This window comes from Onthophagus taurus, chromosome 2 (assembly GCF_036711975.1).
Source record: "Onthophagus taurus isolate NC chromosome 2, IU_Otau_3.0, whole genome shotgun sequence".
NCBI lineage: Eukaryota > Metazoa > Arthropoda > Insecta > Coleoptera > Scarabaeidae > Onthophagus > Onthophagus taurus.
In genome coordinates, this window is record NC_091967.1 from 2544745 (window position 1) to 2563970 (window position 19226).

At 34.2% G+C, this 19226-nt stretch overlaps 5 protein-coding genes across 8 annotated transcripts; 2 read left to right on the forward strand and 3 right to left on the reverse strand.

Moving 5' to 3' along the window:
* Positions 1–4430: 4430 nt before the first annotated feature.
* On the forward strand, positions 4431–6086 carry LOC111420821 (DBF4-type zinc finger-containing protein 2 homolog). The gene is made up of 4 exons (XM_023053866.2): positions 4431–4626; positions 4684–4903; positions 5252–5791; positions 5959–6086. The coding sequence occupies exons 1-3, from the start codon at positions 4565–4567 to the stop codon at positions 5768–5770; spliced, it is 801 nt and encodes a 266-aa protein (XP_022909634.1). The 5' UTR covers positions 4431–4564; the 3' UTR covers positions 5771–5791; positions 5959–6086.
* A 925-nt stretch (positions 6087–7011) lies between these two features.
* LOC111420827 (nuclear ubiquitous casein and cyclin-dependent kinase substrate 1) lies at positions 7012–14725 on the reverse strand. Of its 4 annotated transcripts, XM_023053875.2 has the most exons (6): positions 14569–14725; positions 7852–8232; positions 7774–7791; positions 7522–7554; positions 7292–7467; positions 7012–7233 (listed from the first exon to the last, which is right to left on the reverse strand). In XM_023053875.2, exons 1-6 carry the CDS (start codon positions 14603–14605, stop codon positions 7060–7062), a joined length of 819 nt encoding a protein of 272 aa, XP_022909643.1. In that variant the 5' UTR covers positions 14606–14725; the 3' UTR covers positions 7012–7059. The 4 variants fall into 4 exon arrangements, with proteins under 4 accessions (XP_022909643.1, XP_022909642.1, XP_022909641.1 ...); XM_023053874.2 differs by having other exon boundaries at positions 7292–7554; XM_023053873.2 differs by having other exon boundaries at positions 7774–8232.
* On the reverse strand, positions 13252–14391 carry LOC111420829 (U3 small nucleolar ribonucleoprotein protein IMP4). Its single transcript, XM_023053876.2, has 2 exons — positions 13544–14391; positions 13252–13491 (listed from the first exon to the last, which is right to left on the reverse strand). Exons 1-2 carry the CDS (start codon positions 14294–14296, stop codon positions 13321–13323), a joined length of 924 nt encoding a protein of 307 aa, XP_022909644.2. The 5' UTR covers positions 14297–14391; the 3' UTR covers positions 13252–13320.
* Positions 14726–14802: 77 nt separating the features above from the next.
* On the reverse strand, positions 14803–16072 carry LOC111420830 (farnesol dehydrogenase-like). The gene is made up of 4 exons (XM_023053877.2): positions 15537–16072; positions 15199–15464; positions 14988–15140; positions 14803–14920 (listed from the first exon to the last, which is right to left on the reverse strand). The coding sequence occupies exons 1-4, from the start codon at positions 15940–15942 to the stop codon at positions 14879–14881; spliced, it is 867 nt and encodes a 288-aa protein (XP_022909645.2). The 5' UTR covers positions 15943–16072; the 3' UTR covers positions 14803–14878.
* Positions 16073–16592: 520 nt separating this feature from the next.
* Positions 16593–18469, forward strand: LOC111420826 (enolase-like). The gene is made up of 3 exons (XM_023053871.2): positions 16593–16704; positions 16839–16985; positions 17187–18469. The coding sequence occupies exons 2-3, from the start codon at positions 16862–16864 to the stop codon at positions 18365–18367; spliced, it is 1305 nt and encodes a 434-aa protein (XP_022909639.1). The 5' UTR covers positions 16593–16704; positions 16839–16861; the 3' UTR covers positions 18368–18469.
* The last annotated feature ends 757 nt before the right edge of the window (positions 18470–19226 follow it).

Below are 19226 nucleotides of genomic sequence, written 5' to 3' on the forward strand. Positions count from 1 at the left end.
TAAAGACGACCGGTATTTTCCATCCACTTCGGTCTCCATAGCGACGGAATGTTCCACTTGGAAGAGCGACTCAGTCAACAATGCCGCGACGGAACAACTCGAAACTCGATGAATAAACTCGTCTACAGTAAACCTTTGTGCTCCGCAAATATCATGGATTTATCTTCACGCGTTCAGATTATATAGGGTGTGCTCGTGAATTATGTCCAACAGTGTATTTCCCCACTCACTTCAATACATTTATTAATCCTTCCATTAAAACTTTCTTACATCTTAAAAGGTTTTCTTGGCTACTATTTCTGCATGCATTTCTTATCTGCTCTTTCATGTTTTCTGGCGTAGTCGGATAAACATTATCCTTAAGGACGCACCAGAAAAAAAATCAAGAGGTGTTAAATCAGGTGATATGGCCAGGAAACTGGATCTCCCCTTCCAATATGTGAAAAATGTGCTGGACAAGTATCATTTTGCAGCCACATATTTTGTCTTTCTTCCCTGTTCAAATGCACAAGTAACGTTGGTAAGACGTCATCTAAAAAATTCCGGTACTTCTCGCATAATTTATCACCAATTATGCCACACCAAACATTAATCGACCAAGGTCGTTGATGTTCTACTTGACGCAACCATCTCGGATTTTCAACGCTCCAATAGTGCATGTTATGGTTATTGACTTGTCCTTTGTTTGTGAAGGTGACTCATCCGAAAATAGCACGTTACCAAAGAAATTGACGTCCATCCGCATTCGTTCTTGTGCCCATTGACAAAATATTAATCGATTTTCAAAATCACCTCGGTGATACTTGTTGCGCTTTAATATTCTTAAAATGCTGGTCTTCGATATTCCGGCGTCAATTACCAAAGCCGCTTGAGGCCGAAGCACTGCAATATCTGTGGCAATATGAGTTTCAGGTAGAATTTTGGATAAGGTTAGTTTTGTTTACAAATGTCAACCATCCTCCCGGGAATGTTGCAGTCAGTTTTCTTTTGAAATGTTAATCATCCAGGATAAAGAATGTTAGGTTAGGTTAGTTTTGTTTTGAAACCATAATTATAGCGTGAAGGAATGTCGGTTTTCTTTTGTACCCCAATTAAAGCGTGAAGGAATGTTAAGACAGGTAGTTTTTTTTTGCAACTCCAATTAATGCGTGAAGAAACCCTAATTAAAGCGTGAAGGAATGTTAGGATAGGTCGGTTTTGTTTTGAACCCTAATTATAGCGTGAAGGAATGTTAAGACAGGTAGTTTTCTTTTGCAACTCCAATTAAAGCGTGAAGAAACCCTAATTAAAGCGTGAAAGAATGTTAGGACAGGTCAGTTTTGTTTTGAAACCCTAATTATAGCGTGAAGGAATGTTAAGACAGGTAGTTTTGTTTTTAAACTACAATTAAAGCGTGAAAGAATGTTGGGATAGGTAAGTTTTGTTTTGAAACCCTAATTATAGCGTGAAGGAATGTGAGCGTGATAGGTCAATTTCCTACGAAGGAACTGGGATCTCAAACCACAAATGACTCATTGGGCCTACGTAGCAATAATCAGACCCATGTTCAGATCCATGGCCAAAAACAAAACATAAGACAGCACAACAACAACTGGCACAAATCCAGCGGTTAGCATGTCTTAACATAAGGGGTCCTCAAGTACCTATACCAGTAAATCCTCAAGTACCCATGTCTAAATCACCTGATTGAAATTAAAATGGATCTTATACCGACAGAATACAATTTCAACCAGCCGTATAAGGTCATATTTAGAAGCAGGGATCATTGGGCGAAGGGAGGGCCTCAACTAAAAAAGAGGAGCCCTAGCCTGGCCAGTGATGGGCGCTGGGTAAATACCCGGCGGGTAGGTATTTCTAAAATGGGTATTTATCCGGGTATTTACCCCGGCCCAAGGTAAATACCCAAACAGTGGGTATAAAAGTGATTCCAGTAAAAATATATCAAATTCCAAAAAAATATGAAGAGGGAGATGATGAGGGCGTTGAAGACGAGGAATTGTCAACAATCAAAGACGTATTATCATTAGACGAATCTGTCGTAATTTAGATTAGATCAAGTTACTATGATTATTATCATCAAGCAGCCCTCTGCGTCCATTGTTGGACATAGACCTCCACTATTCTGTGCTGTCTGAATCCAATTGTTGGTTATTCTTTTGACGTCTACTTAGTCTGTTCGCTCGCGGTCTCCACTCAAGTAACCGTTTTGCTCAGTTCCACTTAAGCTTTGCCACAATGTTGATCACATCATTTACGCCAATTCTTCTTCATAGGTCTTCATTTCGTATGTAGTCCCTCAGAGTTAGAACCAGGATCGACATCTCTATCTATCTTTGCGTTACTTGGATCCTCCTGGTAGTGGCTACCGTTAATGTTAAAGTTTCGGAGCCTTATGTCATAACAGGAAACACGTATTGATTGAAAGCTTTTCTTGGCCTTTTCTCTTGAAGATGTCTCTAAGTTTCCCGTAGGCTGCCCATACAAGTGCGATCCTTCTGTTCAGTTCGCTTGTTTGATTATCTCTCGATACACGAACCGTTTAGCCAAAATATACATAGCTGTCAACCCTCTCAATCAAATTATCCCCAATGTTGATGTTTGAGCTGGGAACAAGATTTATCATAAATTTTGATTTCGCCTCGTTGATATTTAGCCCAACTCCTGCACACCGCTATCCGGTATAAGAACTATATCATCCGCGTAGCGCAAATTACTTAAGCATTTGCAATCAATGGTTATGCCTTTTTGGTTGCAAGCTTGTTGTTTAAATGCACTCTGAGGACTGTGATGAACAATTTGGGTTCAATAGTGTATCGCCTTGTTTTACTCACAATCAGTACTTCACTACTTCTACTCTCTTCAGTACTTTCATGCAATTTTACCGGCATTGTAGCATTCTTGTAGATGTTATAAATAAGTTTGGTATATCGATAATCGACCCTTCATTCTTCAAGTGCTTGCAAAACTGCCATCAACACAATTTAAATTAAATTTTATAAATACCTCAAAATACCCATCTTGGGTAAATACCCCTAGGTATATATCCAGGAAATTTACCCTTGAAAATAAATACCCGGGTATTTAACAACACTGAGCCTGGTACATCGATGCTTCAAAGACAGTTAGATCCGGAGTTGGTATGGACATCAGTGGACCAAATAGCCACATTAAACTGCTCCTCAGCTCGGACATAACAATTTTCCAAGCAGAAGTTCTTGCTATAAACTTCTGCACCGCTTTGAACCTAGAGAAGGGACAGAAAGGTGCATCCATAAACATTTTCACAGACAGTCGGGCCGCGTTAAAGGCAATTCAGGCCTACACGTCTGACTCCGCACTGATAAGAGAGTGTACCAGCAACTCGCTAGAAAGAATTATTCACGACAACTCAGAAATTCTTCATTGCTGCACGACCAATACCAAGACCGAAAATTGAAGAGAAGGAAACCGTATGATCTTGTGTAATGTGCAAGCTTCAGAAATAACGTTCGTAGCTTTCCCATATATTTTATATAGTAGCTGTGTTTGGTACACTTGCTATAAATACTCCTAGTGTAGCAAGTGTAGTGCAGTTGACAACTCTCAGTTTTCAACACATTTTCAAAGTGCATAAGTGTAACAATTTTAGGTGTTTGGTAAAACGGATTATTATGACAGTTATAGGTTATGTAATCTTTATTATTTCTGTAGGAAGTTGAATAATTTATTATTGATCAAAGAATCAAGATGAATAAATCAAAAAAGGAAATGTTGCCTGTAGTGACCCTATTAGAGTCTGACACCGAAAGTGAAGACAATGATATGATTTTTGAAGAATTGGACAGCGATGATGAAGAAAATGTATTTTTACTTTTAAGTAAAAAAGATAAAAGAACTTGAATCGATAAATACTTTGAGGATGTAGTTCCCAAATATTATGATGTACAGTTTAAAAAATCTTACTTACTCTCTATGTTTTGTGCCAATACTTGGCTACCGTCATCACTTTTTACATATTTCCCTCCTTTCAATTTTAGCCATTATATTTAACCGGAGAACTTCCTATTGGGTTTTTACTTTTAATTGAATAGAACGTTTTTTACAAATCAAACTGTTATTTATTGTTTTTACTAGCTTACAATATTTTATTTTTGTTTAAATAAATCTAACTTTGACACTTTCAAAAAACTAAATGTCTTAAAGGTTATGTCGACTTACACTACACTTCCTACACTTGCCGGTGAGTTGGTGTGAAAAGTGTCTGCACTTTTAAAACTCAATCGCTTACCAAACGCGGCGGCACTATCTACACTTGTTTGCACCAGTCTACCAAACACTATTTTTAAGAAAAGTGTGCACTGGTGTACGTTAGTGCAAGATACCAAACAAAGCTAGTATACATTATAAAATAAAAAATGTATAGTTACCATAGATATTATTTATATATTTACAAAAATGTTTAAAACAAAATCCTAAACAACCTTTCAAAATTCACGTTTTTTAATATCATTTTTCGGCCCCAAAAATTATAATTTCTATTAAAATTATTAGTTTTGTTTAAATTGGCTGTCACAACAGGATCACGATGCCGAACAGAGCGAGTCTTCTCGGTCAGCTAAAAACGCTTGTAGATGCAATCGACGATTGGTATTTTCTCATTTTTTTAATTTTATATTTATTTGTTACAATAATTTATGCTTTTAGTTGTGGTCCTTGCTGTCCTGCACCACCATGTGGACCGTGTCCACCTTGTTGTCCACCGAATGGCAACTCCAATAACGATAAAGAAGATGATGATTTTACCAAGAGACCATTTGCTCAAGTGTGTTTTTCCTGTCCTCCACATGGACCATTACCCACAGTACCACAACCAGTTAAACCATTATGTATGCCCTGTCTAAAAGGACAGCCACCAACACCAGAGGTTTGTATTCACTTAATTAATTATATTTATAACAGATCAATTAAGAATGTGGTCTTAATTGATTTGTACAAATATGTTTAGAATAAAACATTATTGTTGTAGATCTTGATAGAATTGAGGAAGCTTATTGACTCTTTATAACACAACAATATCTCAAAAAAAAAAAATTATAATACTAATAAGTTAAGTTTAAAGTTTGTTTTTTGAATAATTCATATCCTGTATCTTATTTATATCAAAAATAGAACGTCTTAAATTTTCATTTTCTTTTTATTCAACAAATTATATTTTATTATATAAATAATAAATCTAACTAATATTAATATATGTATTTAACTTTAAATTCAGCAAATGGCCCAAAAAGAACGAGAAACCAACCCAGGCAGTCGTTACGATAATTTCTATAACAACTTCAACGTTGATTATCATCAACAAGCTATGTCTGATGAAAAGGGAACTCCACCGAGAACAGGACACGAAGGTCCTTGCGGTAGAGATGGGAAGAGACCGTGTGCTGATTACAAAAAAATCAAAATAGAGCCGAGAACTCATTACGATAGTGGGTGTCCAACCGGGTTTAAACCTTGTCAAATGAGATTATGCCCGCCACCATGTTGTAATCCGATCGGTGTTTGGAGAGCACAGGTTATGCCATGTCCGCCGGGAGGTAAGAAAGATATAAGTGTACCTAATCTTTTACCGCCTCCGGAGTGTTGTACACGACCCGGATGTAAGCATTGGAAACCTCCCGGGGGACCTTGTTTATATGAAGCTCCATGTAGAGCTCATTGCTTTAACCATCCCCCAGGGATGAAACCTTCCGGAAGAGCTTGTTGCACTTTACCACCATCAATGTGTCCTGATTGAAATCATTTTTAATAAGTTAAGGCGAGTTATTTTCTTTTTATTATATGAATTTTACCTTTTATTTGTTGAATCTAACATGAAATTTAAATAAATAAATAAATAATAAATTTTCATTGTTTGAATCAACTTTTAGAAGGTAACAAACTTAATGTTTAACACAAAAATGATGAATTAAAATTTTGTTTTAGATATTACATTGCTGTTTTTTGAAATACGTTTAATTACTTGTTTTTTTCTTTTGTCTGTGGAATCTTTTGTATTAGTTTATGCGATGTATACTCTGTGATAATAAATGTCCAAACTTTTTTTGTATTTACTTTGCGTTTAACTATTTTAGTTTAATTTGGTGGAAAATAAAATGACAAAATTTGTAACTTATAATCAAGGAAAGTCTTTAAAGAGTGCTTTAAGTCTTACGAAACGTATTTTTTATGCTATTTTTTCTAATTCGCGTTTTTATTCTTTTTGTTTAAAAAAAAACATAATAAATTTTGACAATGTAGGGAAATAGGTATGAAGCAGTTGGTAACACTTGAAAATAGAAATTTGAATTGACAATTAGAATTGTCAAAACACAAAATGTATTCACCTGAAAAATATGTTTCATCCCGAAATAAGAGAAATTGCTCAGAGTTCTATTATACTCAAACGGGTGCTGTGTCAGTACAGCATCCGATACTGTAATGACATTTTAGTAACATTTTATGGATCCAGTTGAAGTTGGTGACGTTACGTCATTAATTTTTCTAGTTGTCAATGTGACAATTTGAGATGTGGATATAATAAAATATAAAAAACTTCAATTCACTTAAATTTTCTTCTCTGGAAGTAGTGTTATTGAAATTGATTCCATAAATTTATTATTTAAATAAATTTTTGAATAAAGTTTAAACGTCAATGTGACACAAATTCAATGTTACTAACTGTAACCAACTTCACAACAATTTGTCAAAATTGAATGTCAATTTTATAAAACGTCGTTTTCTTTACGAAAATTAATTAATTTATGCTTAAATCATACGAAAAAAGTGATTTTTCGGTAAGTTTTACACTTTTCCGTACTTTTTTTTTTATTTGTTACGTGTTTTAAGGTAATTAAAAAAAAATCGTCGATTTTTAAGCCACATGATGATTCTTGACTTTTTCCCGCTTTAATCAATGAATTCAGTTTACATTAATAACCGCAAATAATCCCAAATGTTTCTAGTTCTAGGTCTAATGTTTAAAGAAAACATTTCAAATTTAAGAAAATGATATATTTTCATACCTTTTTGACATAATTTTCTAAATTAACAACCAGGCATAATATAAGCAACATGATCCAAATTGGTTAAATGTTCTTCTGGAGTAATACATCCTTCTTGTAACTCAGGAATAAGTTGGGTTAAGCACAACAAAGGCCCCAAACAGCAAACCAATGAGTCCAATAGAACTGATAAACTCCCAGAAACAGCAATTTGTCCCTAAAACGTAAATTGAATTTACATTTTTTCTTTTTTTATAGCATTTAAGGTTATTTACATCATGTTCCATCAATCGTACTCCAATTAAAGTTAAATTTTCGCCAAGTAGTTTCAAATGAGCTGCAACGTCGATGGGTTTAATTCCAATTGCTTTTCCTGAAGAGTCTTTACCTTTTGGGCTTGGAGGCGATGCCGTTGAGTGCCCCACTGTGGGTAAACCAAGCTGAAAAGATGCTAGAGGGGCAGGCGGTGATTTTTGAGGAGATTTTTTTGTTGTACTGGGTTTACCTTTTGCCCCAGATTGTAATTGATCGGATTTACCTAGAAAAATTTGCTATTCTTAATTTTTTAATTTTAGTTTAGACTTAATAAAGAAGCAAGGAAAAAATAATTGAATAAATCGTCTATCTACAACCAAGACTACTAAAGAATTAAAATAGTTTTGAGACAATAATACCTGGCCCTTTTTTAGCAATTGAGTACTGAATAATTATTTTTTGGGGGTTAGTTCATTTCCATAAAAAATCCTTTTTTACCCACCTTTTTGTCCTTTCCGACCTACAATTTTACCGTCTCTTATAATGAGTCGTTTTTTCTTTTTTTTGTCCGAATACAAACTTTGACCTGTGGGACCCTCGTCTAACCGTCGAAAACCCGTTGCGGTCTCTTCGTTGTCATAGTCGCTATCGGAATCAGCAGATTCCTCACTCGATTCGGTTCGACCTTCGAATTGAGACGCATCAAATTCCGAACCAGAATCTTGCATGAACGAATCGTCGTATTCCATTGAAACATTTTCTTCCGGCATTGATTCTTCTTTCGGAGACACAAAAACTTTCTCTTTTTGTTGACGCGCTTGAAAATCATGGGATTCTTGTTTCCTTTGTATTTGTTGTCGTTTAAAATTTTTATCGATTTCATCTGGAGATTCAAAATCCATTAATTTTGAGGATTTTTTACGAACTCTTCCACTTCTTGAAACTCCAGTTACTTCCAAATCTAAAATTTTTAAGATTATTTTATCGTTTAGAAGAAAATATTTTTTGGGGTAGACTTGGATTGGGATGATGTATATATTATGTTACAGGGAAAGTCGATTCTGTAGTACAAGTTGACTCTGCCTGGGTAAAATCGATACTTACTGCTCTTTCAAGTGTTGAATTTTGATCAACATTTACTAGTCAGAGTTGAGTATACCTAAGGAAAGTATACTCTCACTATCCTGAGGTAGTAAAAGTTGACTTTTTACAAGGACTAGCTAACAAAAAACACATAAAAAGACAAAACCTTTATTAGTAGACATTAGCTTTGTTCGTTGGGACTTCCCTACTCTACACGACATAGCACTAATATGGCGTCATAGTGCAATTAAGTGTAAGTGCACGGTTGCAGGTTAGAAAAGTGTGTAGTATATGCGAAGGGGCAGCCATGGGATCACCTCTGTCTCCTGTGATAGCCAATTTTTACATGGAGATGTTTGAAGAGGAAGCGTTAAAGAAGAGTCCTTGGAACCGACGCTATGCCTCCGTTGCGTCGATGACATTTTCGTGATCTGGCAACATGGAAAAGAGCAACTCCAGGAATTTCTAGACCACCTCAATTCACAGCACCCCATGATAAAATTTACCATGGAAACAGACACTGCAAAACAGTTGCCATTCCTGGATGTGTTAGTCACTAGGAAGACAGATGGGGGCATGAAACTGGGAGTATATCGAAAGAAGACGCATACGAATAGGTATTTGCAGGCTACATCCCACCACCACCCACAACAGAAGAGGTCCGTGATTCAAGCCTTATTCCAGCGAGCAGAGAGGATCCTAGAAGATGTGCTGCAGAATGATGACTCGGTAAGTACGACATCAGCCGGTTTTATCTGCCTTCCTTATATTTCAGGTGTGACAGAGCGAATTGCGAGGCGTCTGAAGAAGAATAATATCGTGGTACGATACGGTACGGTACGGCAAAATACAAAACGCTCTTCCGAAAGCCAAAGACAAACTAACCCTATTAAAGGAAGCGCGAGACTGGACATAACATCGAGTGCAGCATCAAGGAACATGAGAGGGACGTCCGACTAAGGAAGATCCAACAATCTGCAGTCACAGAGCATTGCCACAAAGGAGGACACAGCATAGAGTTCGACAAAACCAAAGTGCTAACAAGAAACGGACATTACTTCCAAAGATTGACGAGAGAATGAATAATATTTATGAATAATATTATTATACTAATATTTATTGTATATAATTCAGAAAAAAATCTCGTTTCAAATTCCGATATAAAAAATGGGGTTGGATTTAAAAAATTTGAAATATACACCAAAAAATTTTAATCTTTAGACCCATTTCAGCGATTTTTTCATAAATTATCCGTTACTTTTGAAACGCACTGTATGTTCTTACGGGATGGAGTTTGTATTTCTTGAATCACCACTTGGTCAGTTAAATTGATTGGAGGTTCTGTTACTGTTGGTGTAAAGCATCTTTCGGCTTCAGAAACTGAAACGTTCAATTTGTTCATCTTCTATGCATTCTTCTATTGCACAATCTGGTTTTCGCTTTTTTTCAATAATATCAACGATATTCTCTATTGGCGAGCTCCCTAAGGTACAAATGGGTTGTATAGAGTGACGCTTTGCTAAAATATCCTCTAATTCCCTTTCATATGGGCAGGATATTTTACCTCTTCCAGTTTTCTTTGATGTTAAGAATTTGTTTTTATAGCCTCTTTCAAGACTCTTCCAATTGTACTCTATTTGGAGAGGAGATGCAATGTACTGAAGATTTCTTTTCTTTATAGAGATGCAGCAATAATCTTATTTTGGCATCATCCCAATCAATTTTTTTATTTTCTTTATTCGCCCATCTTCAAAACTATAAAATTCTTGTCCTTTTTCTACTGGGATTGAATGTACAGGGTGTCCCAATTTCGATGTCCGCATAGGCTATCTCCGAAACTAAAAAAGATAGAAAAAAAGTAGCTTACATGTCATGATCTCGTTTTTTGAGAAAATGCTAATGCCGAAAACTCCGAACAGCTATCGTCTTTTGTTTTCGCCCTATCGGCAAAAACTGAAAATTTTGCAAAAACGACAATCGCGAATATCTCACTTATTATCAAAGATGGAGTATTATAAATAAAACATTATATGGGCAACTTTTTACGAAGAATTCAGTGGCGTAGGTAGAATTTTTTTCCCATCTTTTATTTTCGAGATTTTAGACGTAACTTTATTTTTTTAAATGGAAACCATAGTTGGCTATGACTTAAAATATTTCTTATTTTAGAAGTTAGTTTTTAGAAGTTATTTTCTTCTGATAACAAATATATATAGTTTGTGGGGTATATTTCTTATAGTTATTGAATAATTAACAAAAATTCATTTTGTTCCATCTAAATCTAATGTATGTATTTAAAAGTTAATGTTGCTATGGTGATAACCATACATACTATGATGGAACATAATGTATCAATTTTTTTTGTTCTTTCTAAAACTATTTATGTATTTAAAACTTAATGTTGTTATGGTGATAACAATGCCACGATGGAAAACATTGGGTACGTTCAGCAGGTGTCAACAGTTGAATTAAATCAGTCAGCTAGTTGTATGAGCTTTAATACAGCGGAACGAAATCGGCTGAACAAGCAATTGAGAATTAGCAGTTCAGCATAACCTAAAACTATGGCCAACAATAATATTTTTGAAAATTTTGTGTTATTACAAGAGATAATGGATGATGATGTTGATTTTAAGGCTCATTTCATTTTATACAGTTCTGCCAGTTTTCAAAATTAATGGGGAGAAACAAAAAATATTAATCCTAACCTAGAATTTCACAACCGCTGACAAACTAAGCGCAGATTACTTACGCTGAGATATTTACTAAACTGCTGCGTAACAGCGCTGACTTAGCATATCGTTCAGCCGCGACTGCTAATATAGCAACTTAACAGTTGACACCGGCTGAACGTGCCCATTGTTTCCAATTATTGCCAAAGTTTGTAGTAGTATTTAAAAATTCACTGACAACTCTGGCATTATGTGCTGGTGCTCCGTCATATTAAAAATATATCATTTGAGACTTATTTAATGGCAAATTGTCGACCAAAGGCACAATGTGCTGCCTTGATATATTGAGGTATTACCTGAGTTTAAGTTTTTATGGTAGATACTATATGCCAACATTCTATTATCTAAAAGGGCACACCATACATTGAACCTCAACCTTCTTTGAACACTCAGAGACTTCATTGGTCCAGATGACATTTTGAACAAACAGCAGATTATTTAATTTTTCTAAACATCATCTACAAAATTCTAATCTTAGATTGACATCTCCTGCACGTAAATAATGAGTTAGGCCCGCTTTGGATGGTTTATACATATTTTTCTTTCATATTCGGAAGCAGCGGTTTTTGGGTCAGACGTCTTGTTCAATTTCTCTGCAAGATGTTGATGGATTTATCGCAAGTGAAGCCAACACATTGACTTCATCCTCTTGCAGGCCATTTTGGTATGTTTTTGCACGTGGTTTGGGGATGGACCAAAAATCTATTAAATTTTCTGCTAACCGGCTGAAGGTTCTTACGTGCGGTTGTCTTCTTTCTGAATACCTTGTGAAATATAATTCCGCGGCTAACGTCGCATTCTTATCTGATAACATATAGCATTCCATCATGTTACATTTTCATAATTTTCGAAGTTCATTGTAAAGTTTTATTTAGTTTTGTTATACTTTGACACCTAACATGCTGGTGCATCATACCAGCTCATAATGCCAGAGTTGTTATCGAATTTTTAAATACAAACTTTGGCAATTATTTGATACATTATGTTCCATCATAGTATGTATGGTTATCACCATAGCAACATTAACTTTTAAATACATACATTATGTTTAGATAGAACAAAATGAATTTTTGTTAATTATTCAATAACTATAAGAAATATGCCCCACAAACTATATATATTTGTTATCAGAAGAAAATAACAAATTATTTTAGGTCATAGCCAACTATGGTTTCCATTTAAAAAAATAAAGTTACGTCTAAAATCTCGAAAATAAAAGATGGGAAAAAATTCTACTTACGCCACTGAATTCTTCGTAAAAAATTGCCCATATAATGTTTTATTTATAATACTCCATCTTTGATAATAAGTGAGATATTCGCGATTGTCGTTTTCGCAAAGTTTTCAGTTTTTGCCGATAGGGCGAAAACAAAAGACGATAGCTGTTCGGAGTTTTCGGCATTAGCATTTTCTCGAAAAACGAGATCATGACATGTAAGCTACTTTTTTTCTATCTCTTTTAGTTTCGGAGGTAGCCTATGCGGACATCGAAATTGGGACACCCTGTACTGTGTTCTCTAATATAACCTTATAATATTAATTATTATAAGGTTTTATTTCTTAATATTTAATATTATTACAAAACACGCTTCCAAATATTCCGCCATTTTAGTTACACTTAATTACACTGCACCTATTACACTGCAACAAAATCTGCACTAACTTGCACTAGCTGCACGAAATTGCACTGCGCGTGGTCCAACGAGCAATATGAGTACAACTGCACTAAACTACACTATCCCCAACGAACACACAACATCTGCACCAAACTGCTTAGTGCAAGTAGTGCAGTCCCAATGAACAAAGCTATGTATTACAGCAAGGCAAAAATTTGTGACACTTTCTTCATACACTTGCACTTCATGGATTTGCATTTAGTGTTGCAAAAGCATTTAAAAAATCCTTGTCCACTTCCAAGTGATTGTGAAGTTGCAACAATCCTCACAGCTATTGTTTTATCCATAGGAACTTCATTTTCCAAAAAGTTTGAGTGTGCGCACAGAGCAGCATTTGTGAAACAACTTTTACTAAACTACAGCAGGCATAGTTAACTTTTCCTAGCAAAAGTTGATGTTTTTTTTTAAATCAACTGTTACTGATACTTTTAGTAAGAGTTGACTCTTACTAACAATCTCACTTTCCCTTGCACCATTATAACATTATAAAAATCACTGTAATTTTATTTATTTTTTTTTTATTATTAAAAATAACAGTCATATAAAAAAAATCAATTTTTATTCTTGATCCCATCCATCAGCATCGCTTAAAAATCGCCTTTTCACCGTCGTATTCATAAAAGGCCTCAAAACCCATTCCGTATCAGCTGAATTAATAGCATCCAAAGTGCCCAATTTGATTTGATAAAGTTTTAACTGAAATCTAGGTCCAACTTCATCCAATTCAATCTAAAATTCAAACAAAAACATCATCCTCCAACAAAACTTACTCAAATCTTACCTGATTATCTCTTTTTTTATAAGTATGATGTCGAAAACTAATGTAATCATCATGATTGGCGAATGTTATAACCCTTTTTGAATCTTCCTTAGGCACAGGGAACAAATATTTCAAAATAGATGTAACCCTATCACCCAAAGTACTCTTAAAGTTATGGAAAATTAAATGTGGATATTGTTCAGACATGGTCCCTATATCTGGGATATCATGCCTCATTACAACATCCGATAAATTGAAATACGCCGTAGGTCCATAAGGTAAATGGCAAATAACTAAACCATCGGGAACTCCACGATGTTCATGAACGATGATAAAATCAGTAACATCATTCGCGCGACAAGCACTGATTAACTGTTTCATCTCGTAATTCCCCCTGTTCATACGTTGCGCGTTTGGAAAAATTAACCTAACCTCTTTCACAAATTGCTTTAATCGTGAACTGGGATCCCTCGATGTTGTAATAACAATTTTTGGATCTTCAACGCCAGCGTAACGGTATTCATCGTCTTGAGAATTAGCGAAAGTACCGCCACTTTCACCGCCGATTTTTACGGCCGCTTCAGGACCCTCGTCTTCCCATTCGAGCTTTTTCTGATAATGGAGAGCTTTCTTTTGAAGGTCACCATGTATGGTTGTGTTATTTTCCAAACTCTTTTTAATTCGATTCTTTTTATCTTGTATACTTTTTTGTTTGTCCTCGATGGTTTTTCTATACAGGTATTCTCGACGTAAACGAGCTTGTCTCCGTAACATTTTTATTACACTTTTTAACACACTAACTTTAAAAAATAATTTAATTTTAGGTTAACCACGCGTATTTGACAAATTTGACGTTTAAAGTCCGCGTGAAGTTAGCAATAAATAAAGATTTTTTTTTATTAATAATTATTATTAATTTAGTAAATTATCGGTTAAATTGAAGAATAAACAATGTAAATACGTTTAAAAACACAATTTTATAAAAAATTCTTGAATTAAAACAGTGGTCCGGGACTTAACCTCAAAAAAATTTTTTGGTAACTCACCTTCATTTTTTGGTTTTTTAGAAGAAAATCCGTCCATTTCTTCGAAAAAACTTAATCGAGAATCTTATCTTACTTTTAAATATGATTAATTAACGAAAAACTGTGCTTATTGATTGTTTATGTCGGATTGAACTAAAACGCTTTGTTGGTTGCCTAACCCACAAAATATAACCTCAAAAATTTTAAAGAGGAACAAAAAAACGTTATTTCTACTCAATTATCAGTTTATTATTAGTAATTTCACGTAACTTTATTAAAATGGTGTTTCTAAGCACTAAATACAATTTGATATTTGAATTTAAATGTAATCTTAAATTTCTTCTCCGACTACTCTCATTACAATTTCAGGTAACTAAAAATATGAAACAAAGGTAATAATGAACCCATTTTTGTAGTAACAACGATTATTATAGGATTACTTGACAATGCGGTTGCGTGGAAAGCACAAAAGCACAGACATCAGCAACATCTTCTGATTTTAACATTGGGATTTCATCACTAACCATTCCGTCAGTATCTGAAGAGTCATCAACTGCTAATAAATCGGTAGCCACTAAACCTGGGGCGATGTACTGATAAGATATAAAAGAAAAAGAATTTAAATACTTTTTTTTTGTTAATTTTTCTTACTGTTGTTCGTATTTTGGATTTGTAGTAGCGCAATTCTCTTCTTAAAGTCTCTGTAACAGATCTTAAGCAGAATTTTGATGATGAATATATGTTCAAAACAGGCGGATCAACGTATGGAACATAATAACCAGAAATACTTCCAATATTAATAATTTGACCATCATCAATATTGTGGGATTTCATTGATTTTATAGCTAGTTTTGTACAAATACAAGCAGCTAGAACATTTAAATCGGTGGTTATTCGCCAAGAATTAGAATCCCCATCTAAAAATTGATCAAAAAACTTTATTTATGTTCTATGTTTTATTTCAAATTTGTTTTTTTGTTTAAGTTTACTTATAATAGTTGTTGGCATATAAACTCCTGCATTATTAACCATAATTGATATTGGACCCACGTTATCTTCTATCCATGAAAAAGCTTGCAAAATATTTTCTTCTTTAGACATATCACACTGTAACGGATAAAACTTTGCGTTTAAATTGGTGTTTTGAGATATTTTCTCAGATAATTTTTCAAGTAAATTCATTCTTCGAGCTAATCCGACGACGTTTATTCCCAGTTTGACAAATTTTTCGCTTATAGCAGCCCCAATCCCAGAACTTGAGCCCGTTACTATCGCTGTTTTTCCAACCCAACGTTCCATTTTATCAAATTCGTTAAATTTATGATTCCTCGGTGAATGTGATGAAGGAAATAAATCATTTCGTCCGTACAATTCGTTTTTAAAGGGATCAAACATTTAATGAACTTGTGAGAATTTGAACAAATGTTGAACTTTGTTTGACTACGAACACAATAATTTTCTTACTAAAACGACAAAGTGTGAAGTTTAATTATAAAACAGTTTGAGAAATAGTTTCCAATTTTCCAGGTGGGTTTTAGTTAAATTGTTTTGAATAAGAAATTTTGAAGGTTTTCATAGAAATGGATTCATCAAAATGGATTAAATATTTATATATTGATTTTTCTGTTCTGGAAGAAACCGTTTTTTGAAATTAAGTTCAAAAATTCCTGAAAAATGTATTTCTTAAAAAAATAATCTAAAATGTCTCAATATAGCAGAGAAAAATGTCTAATTTTTAGTGGATGAAACCGTTTTAAAATAACTAATAACAGATTTGTATTAATTCAGTATTTTTTTAATATGTTTTAAACTAAATTTAATCACAATTTTTTTAAACGCCATCTATGATCGAGTAACCCAACTACATAACTAATCCAAGAAATCCACAATTTCAATTTATTATAAGATATACTGAAAGTTTGGAAATTTCTTGTTTGAAACTTTTAAAGCTGTTTTAAAACGTCAAAAAATGTCTCAATTTATTACAAAAATATTTACGAAAACGAAATCTTATGAAATCCTGATTTTTTTAATAACATTCCAGATGACATTGACAAGACCTTCAAACGTCACTTGAGTACTTTAAAAAGGTCAAAATTCGGTCAGTCTGAATCCGATTCTCGTTCGAAAAGGAGTGTATTGTGCGTTTTCACCTAAGTAAGTTTAATTAGAATTCTATTTTTACGATTACGCCCTATCCCAATAACGAATAACGTCGCTTTTAACACTTTTAAATATGTTGAAAAGGAACCGTTTACTTTCAAAGATTTTACACTCATTTATGATTTTAGATCGTCGTTTTTCTTCAACCAAAATGCCGATCAAAAGTATTTTCGCTCGACAAATTTTTGATTCCCGAGGAAATCCAACCGTTGAGGTCGATTTAATTACTGAATTGGGACTTTTTAGAGCTGCTGTACCATCAGGAGCCAGTACAGGTAGAAACCTTATTATCAGAAACAGATTTGAGAATATTTTTATTTCTTATCTAAAAAATATTTTTGAGGTTATATTTCTTCTTGATCAAAATAAAACACTTTAAATTTAAATTAACCTCAAATTGACATTGACAGTTTAAAACGTCAAAATTGACATTTAAATTTAAAATTAAAACTTAACCTAATTCTTTTTTGTTTTAGGCATTTATGAAGCTTTGGAACTTCGCGATGAAGATCCTGGAAAATATCACGGAAGAAGTGTATTTAAAGCGATTTCTAATATTAACGATGAAATCGCCCCTGCTTTATTAAAAGAAAACTTTTGCGAAACGAATCAACGCGATATCGATGAATTTTTAATTCAACTTGATGGAACTGAAAAGAAATCCCGATTGGGTGCAAACGCAATTTTGGCGGTTTCTTTGGCTGTTTTAAAAGCAGGGGCGGGGAAACGAGGTGTTCCTTTGTATCGTCATATTGCGGATTTAGCGAAAAATAAGACTTTAATTCTGCCTGTACCCGCTTTTAATGTCATCAATGGGGGATCTCATGCTGGAAATAAATTAGCGTTCCAAGAATTTATGATTCTACCAACTGGGGCTTCATCGTTTGCGGAAGCTATGCAAATGGGAATGGAGGTTTACCATCATTTGAAAAACATTATTAAAACTAAATATGGTTTAGATGCAACTGCCGTTGGCGATGAAGGTGGTTTTGCCCCAAATATTGCGCAACCTAAAGACGTGTTGAATCTTTTAAAAGATGCTATAGCTAAAGCTGGTTACACGGGAAGAGTTGAAATTGGTATGGATGTCGCGGCATCCGAATTTTTCATGAAAGGAAAATACAACATGGATTTTAAAAATCCTAAAGCCACCGATGCAGGCAAATACTTACCTTCGGCAAAACTAAAAGATTTATACAAAGATTTATTGAAAACTTTTCCTATTGTTTCAATTGAAGATCCTTTTGACCAAGACGATTTCGACGCTTGGAACGCTTTCACTGCAGAGACTTCAATTCAAATCGTCGGTGATGATTTAACAGTAACCAATAAAGATAGGATCAAAATGGCTATCGATCGCGAAGCTTGCAACTGTTTGTTACTAAAAGTGAATCAAATTGGTACATTTTCCGAATCATTAGATGCGTTCCAAGCGGCCAAAGAGGCCGGTTGGGGTACTATGGTTTCGCATAGAAGCGGAGAAACCGAAGATACTATCATTGCTGATTTGGTAGTTGGGTTGTCGACCGGTCAAATTAAAACAGGGGCTCCGTGCAGATCGGAAAGAACTTGTAAATATAACCAAATTTTGAGAATTGAAGAAGAATTGGGTCCGATGGCTAAGTATGCGGGGGCTGCTTTTAGAAGACCGCAATAAAATGATTTAAGGGTTTCTTTTTATGTAAAATTTAAGTAATTTTGTAATATGATATATTTGAAAATAAATATAAATCATTCGTTATATGCATAAATATAAAAATTGTTTTAATTTTATCTTAAAAGATTTAAGGATGCCATATTATAGTGAGTTACCGAGGTATGTTGCTATTACTACTTTTGGTTATTTTCTGTGCCAAAGTCCGCTGAGTATTGGTTATATGGAATTTATTATATTCGGATTTAGCTGCACGTCTCTTAAGACTTATTGGGGTATCATTTAAGACGGCTAAACCCGAATGATTCTGGGTCTAGCACTGCATAACAATTAAATAACTAACACACATTAAATAACTATATAAAACTAACACTATACCTACCTAGAACTAGAATCATTTGGGTTTACCAGACGTCTCTAAAGACGGATACGTTCATAGTATAAGGTTATCAAACTAACTTTATACAGTATGTTTACTCAACGGACCTTGATTCTGTGCTTTTAGTACAGCTTCCGATATATCTGGTGGTTTTTATGACTTAATTGCAGTCATAAATATAACAAACAAAGACGGTATTGTAAACGGGTAGTTTACGAACCCCAAACGCCCCAAACTATGGCGTGAATTGTTCAGGTCCGTATTAACGAAAATTACAAAAACATAATATCCTTGTTAATAGATATTGTGCTGTTTTACTTGTGTGATGTTTTATACACAAGTTATTAATCTATAAATTTGGGTTTCTTTAATTTTAAGAGACTCTTATTAAAAACTCAGGGTTTCGGGCAAGTTCAGGTTCAAAAGAATATTAATCAGGTTCGACAAAAAATTCATTTAATTAATACAAAATCAAATTAACTC

Coding starts and splice junctions, on each gene's coding strand:
- LOC111420830 (XM_023053877.2), bottom strand. CDS start 15,942: ATGTTTGATCCCTTTAAAAACGAATTGTACGGACGAAATGATTTATTT. Junction 15,465..15,536: donor TATGCCAACAACTATTATAA/GTAAACTTAAAC, acceptor ATCAATTTTTAG/ATGGGGATTCTAATTCTTGG. Junction 15,141..15,198: donor AATCCAAAATACGAACAACA/GTAAGAAAAATT, acceptor ATATCTTATCAG/TACATCGCCCCAGGTTTAGT.
- LOC111420829 (XM_023053876.2), bottom strand. CDS start 14,296: ATGTTACGGAGACAAGCTCGTTTACGTCGAGAATACCTGTATAGAAAA. Junction 13,492..13,543: donor ATAAAAAAAGAGATAATCAG/GTAAGATTTGAG, acceptor TTTGAATTTTAG/ATTGAATTGGATGAAGTTGG.
- LOC111420827 (XM_023053872.2), bottom strand. CDS start 14,605: ATGGACGGATTTTCTTCTAAAAAACCAAAAAATGAAG. Junction 8,233..14,568: donor TAAAAAACCAAAAAATGAAG/GTGAGTTACCAA, acceptor TAAAAATTTTAG/ATTTGGAAGTAACTGGAGTT. Junction 7,234..7,291: donor TACGATTGATGGAACATGAT/GTAAATAACCTT, acceptor TTTACGTTTTAG/GGACAAATTGCTGTTTCTGG.
- LOC111420821 (XM_023053866.2), top strand. CDS start 4,565: ATGCCGAACAGAGCGAGTCTTCTCGGTCAGCTAAAAACGCTTGTAGAT. Junction 4,627..4,683: donor GTAGATGCAATCGACGATTG/GTATTTTCTCAT, acceptor TTATGCTTTTAG/TTGTGGTCCTTGCTGTCCTG. Junction 4,904..5,251: donor GACAGCCACCAACACCAGAG/GTTTGTATTCAC, acceptor CTTTAAATTCAG/CAAATGGCCCAAAAAGAACG.
- LOC111420826 (XM_023053871.2), top strand. CDS start 16,862: ATGCCGATCAAAAGTATTTTCGCTCGACAAATTTTTGATTCCCGAGGA. Junction 16,986..17,186: donor ACCATCAGGAGCCAGTACAG/GTAGAAACCTTA, acceptor TTTTTGTTTTAG/GCATTTATGAAGCTTTGGAA.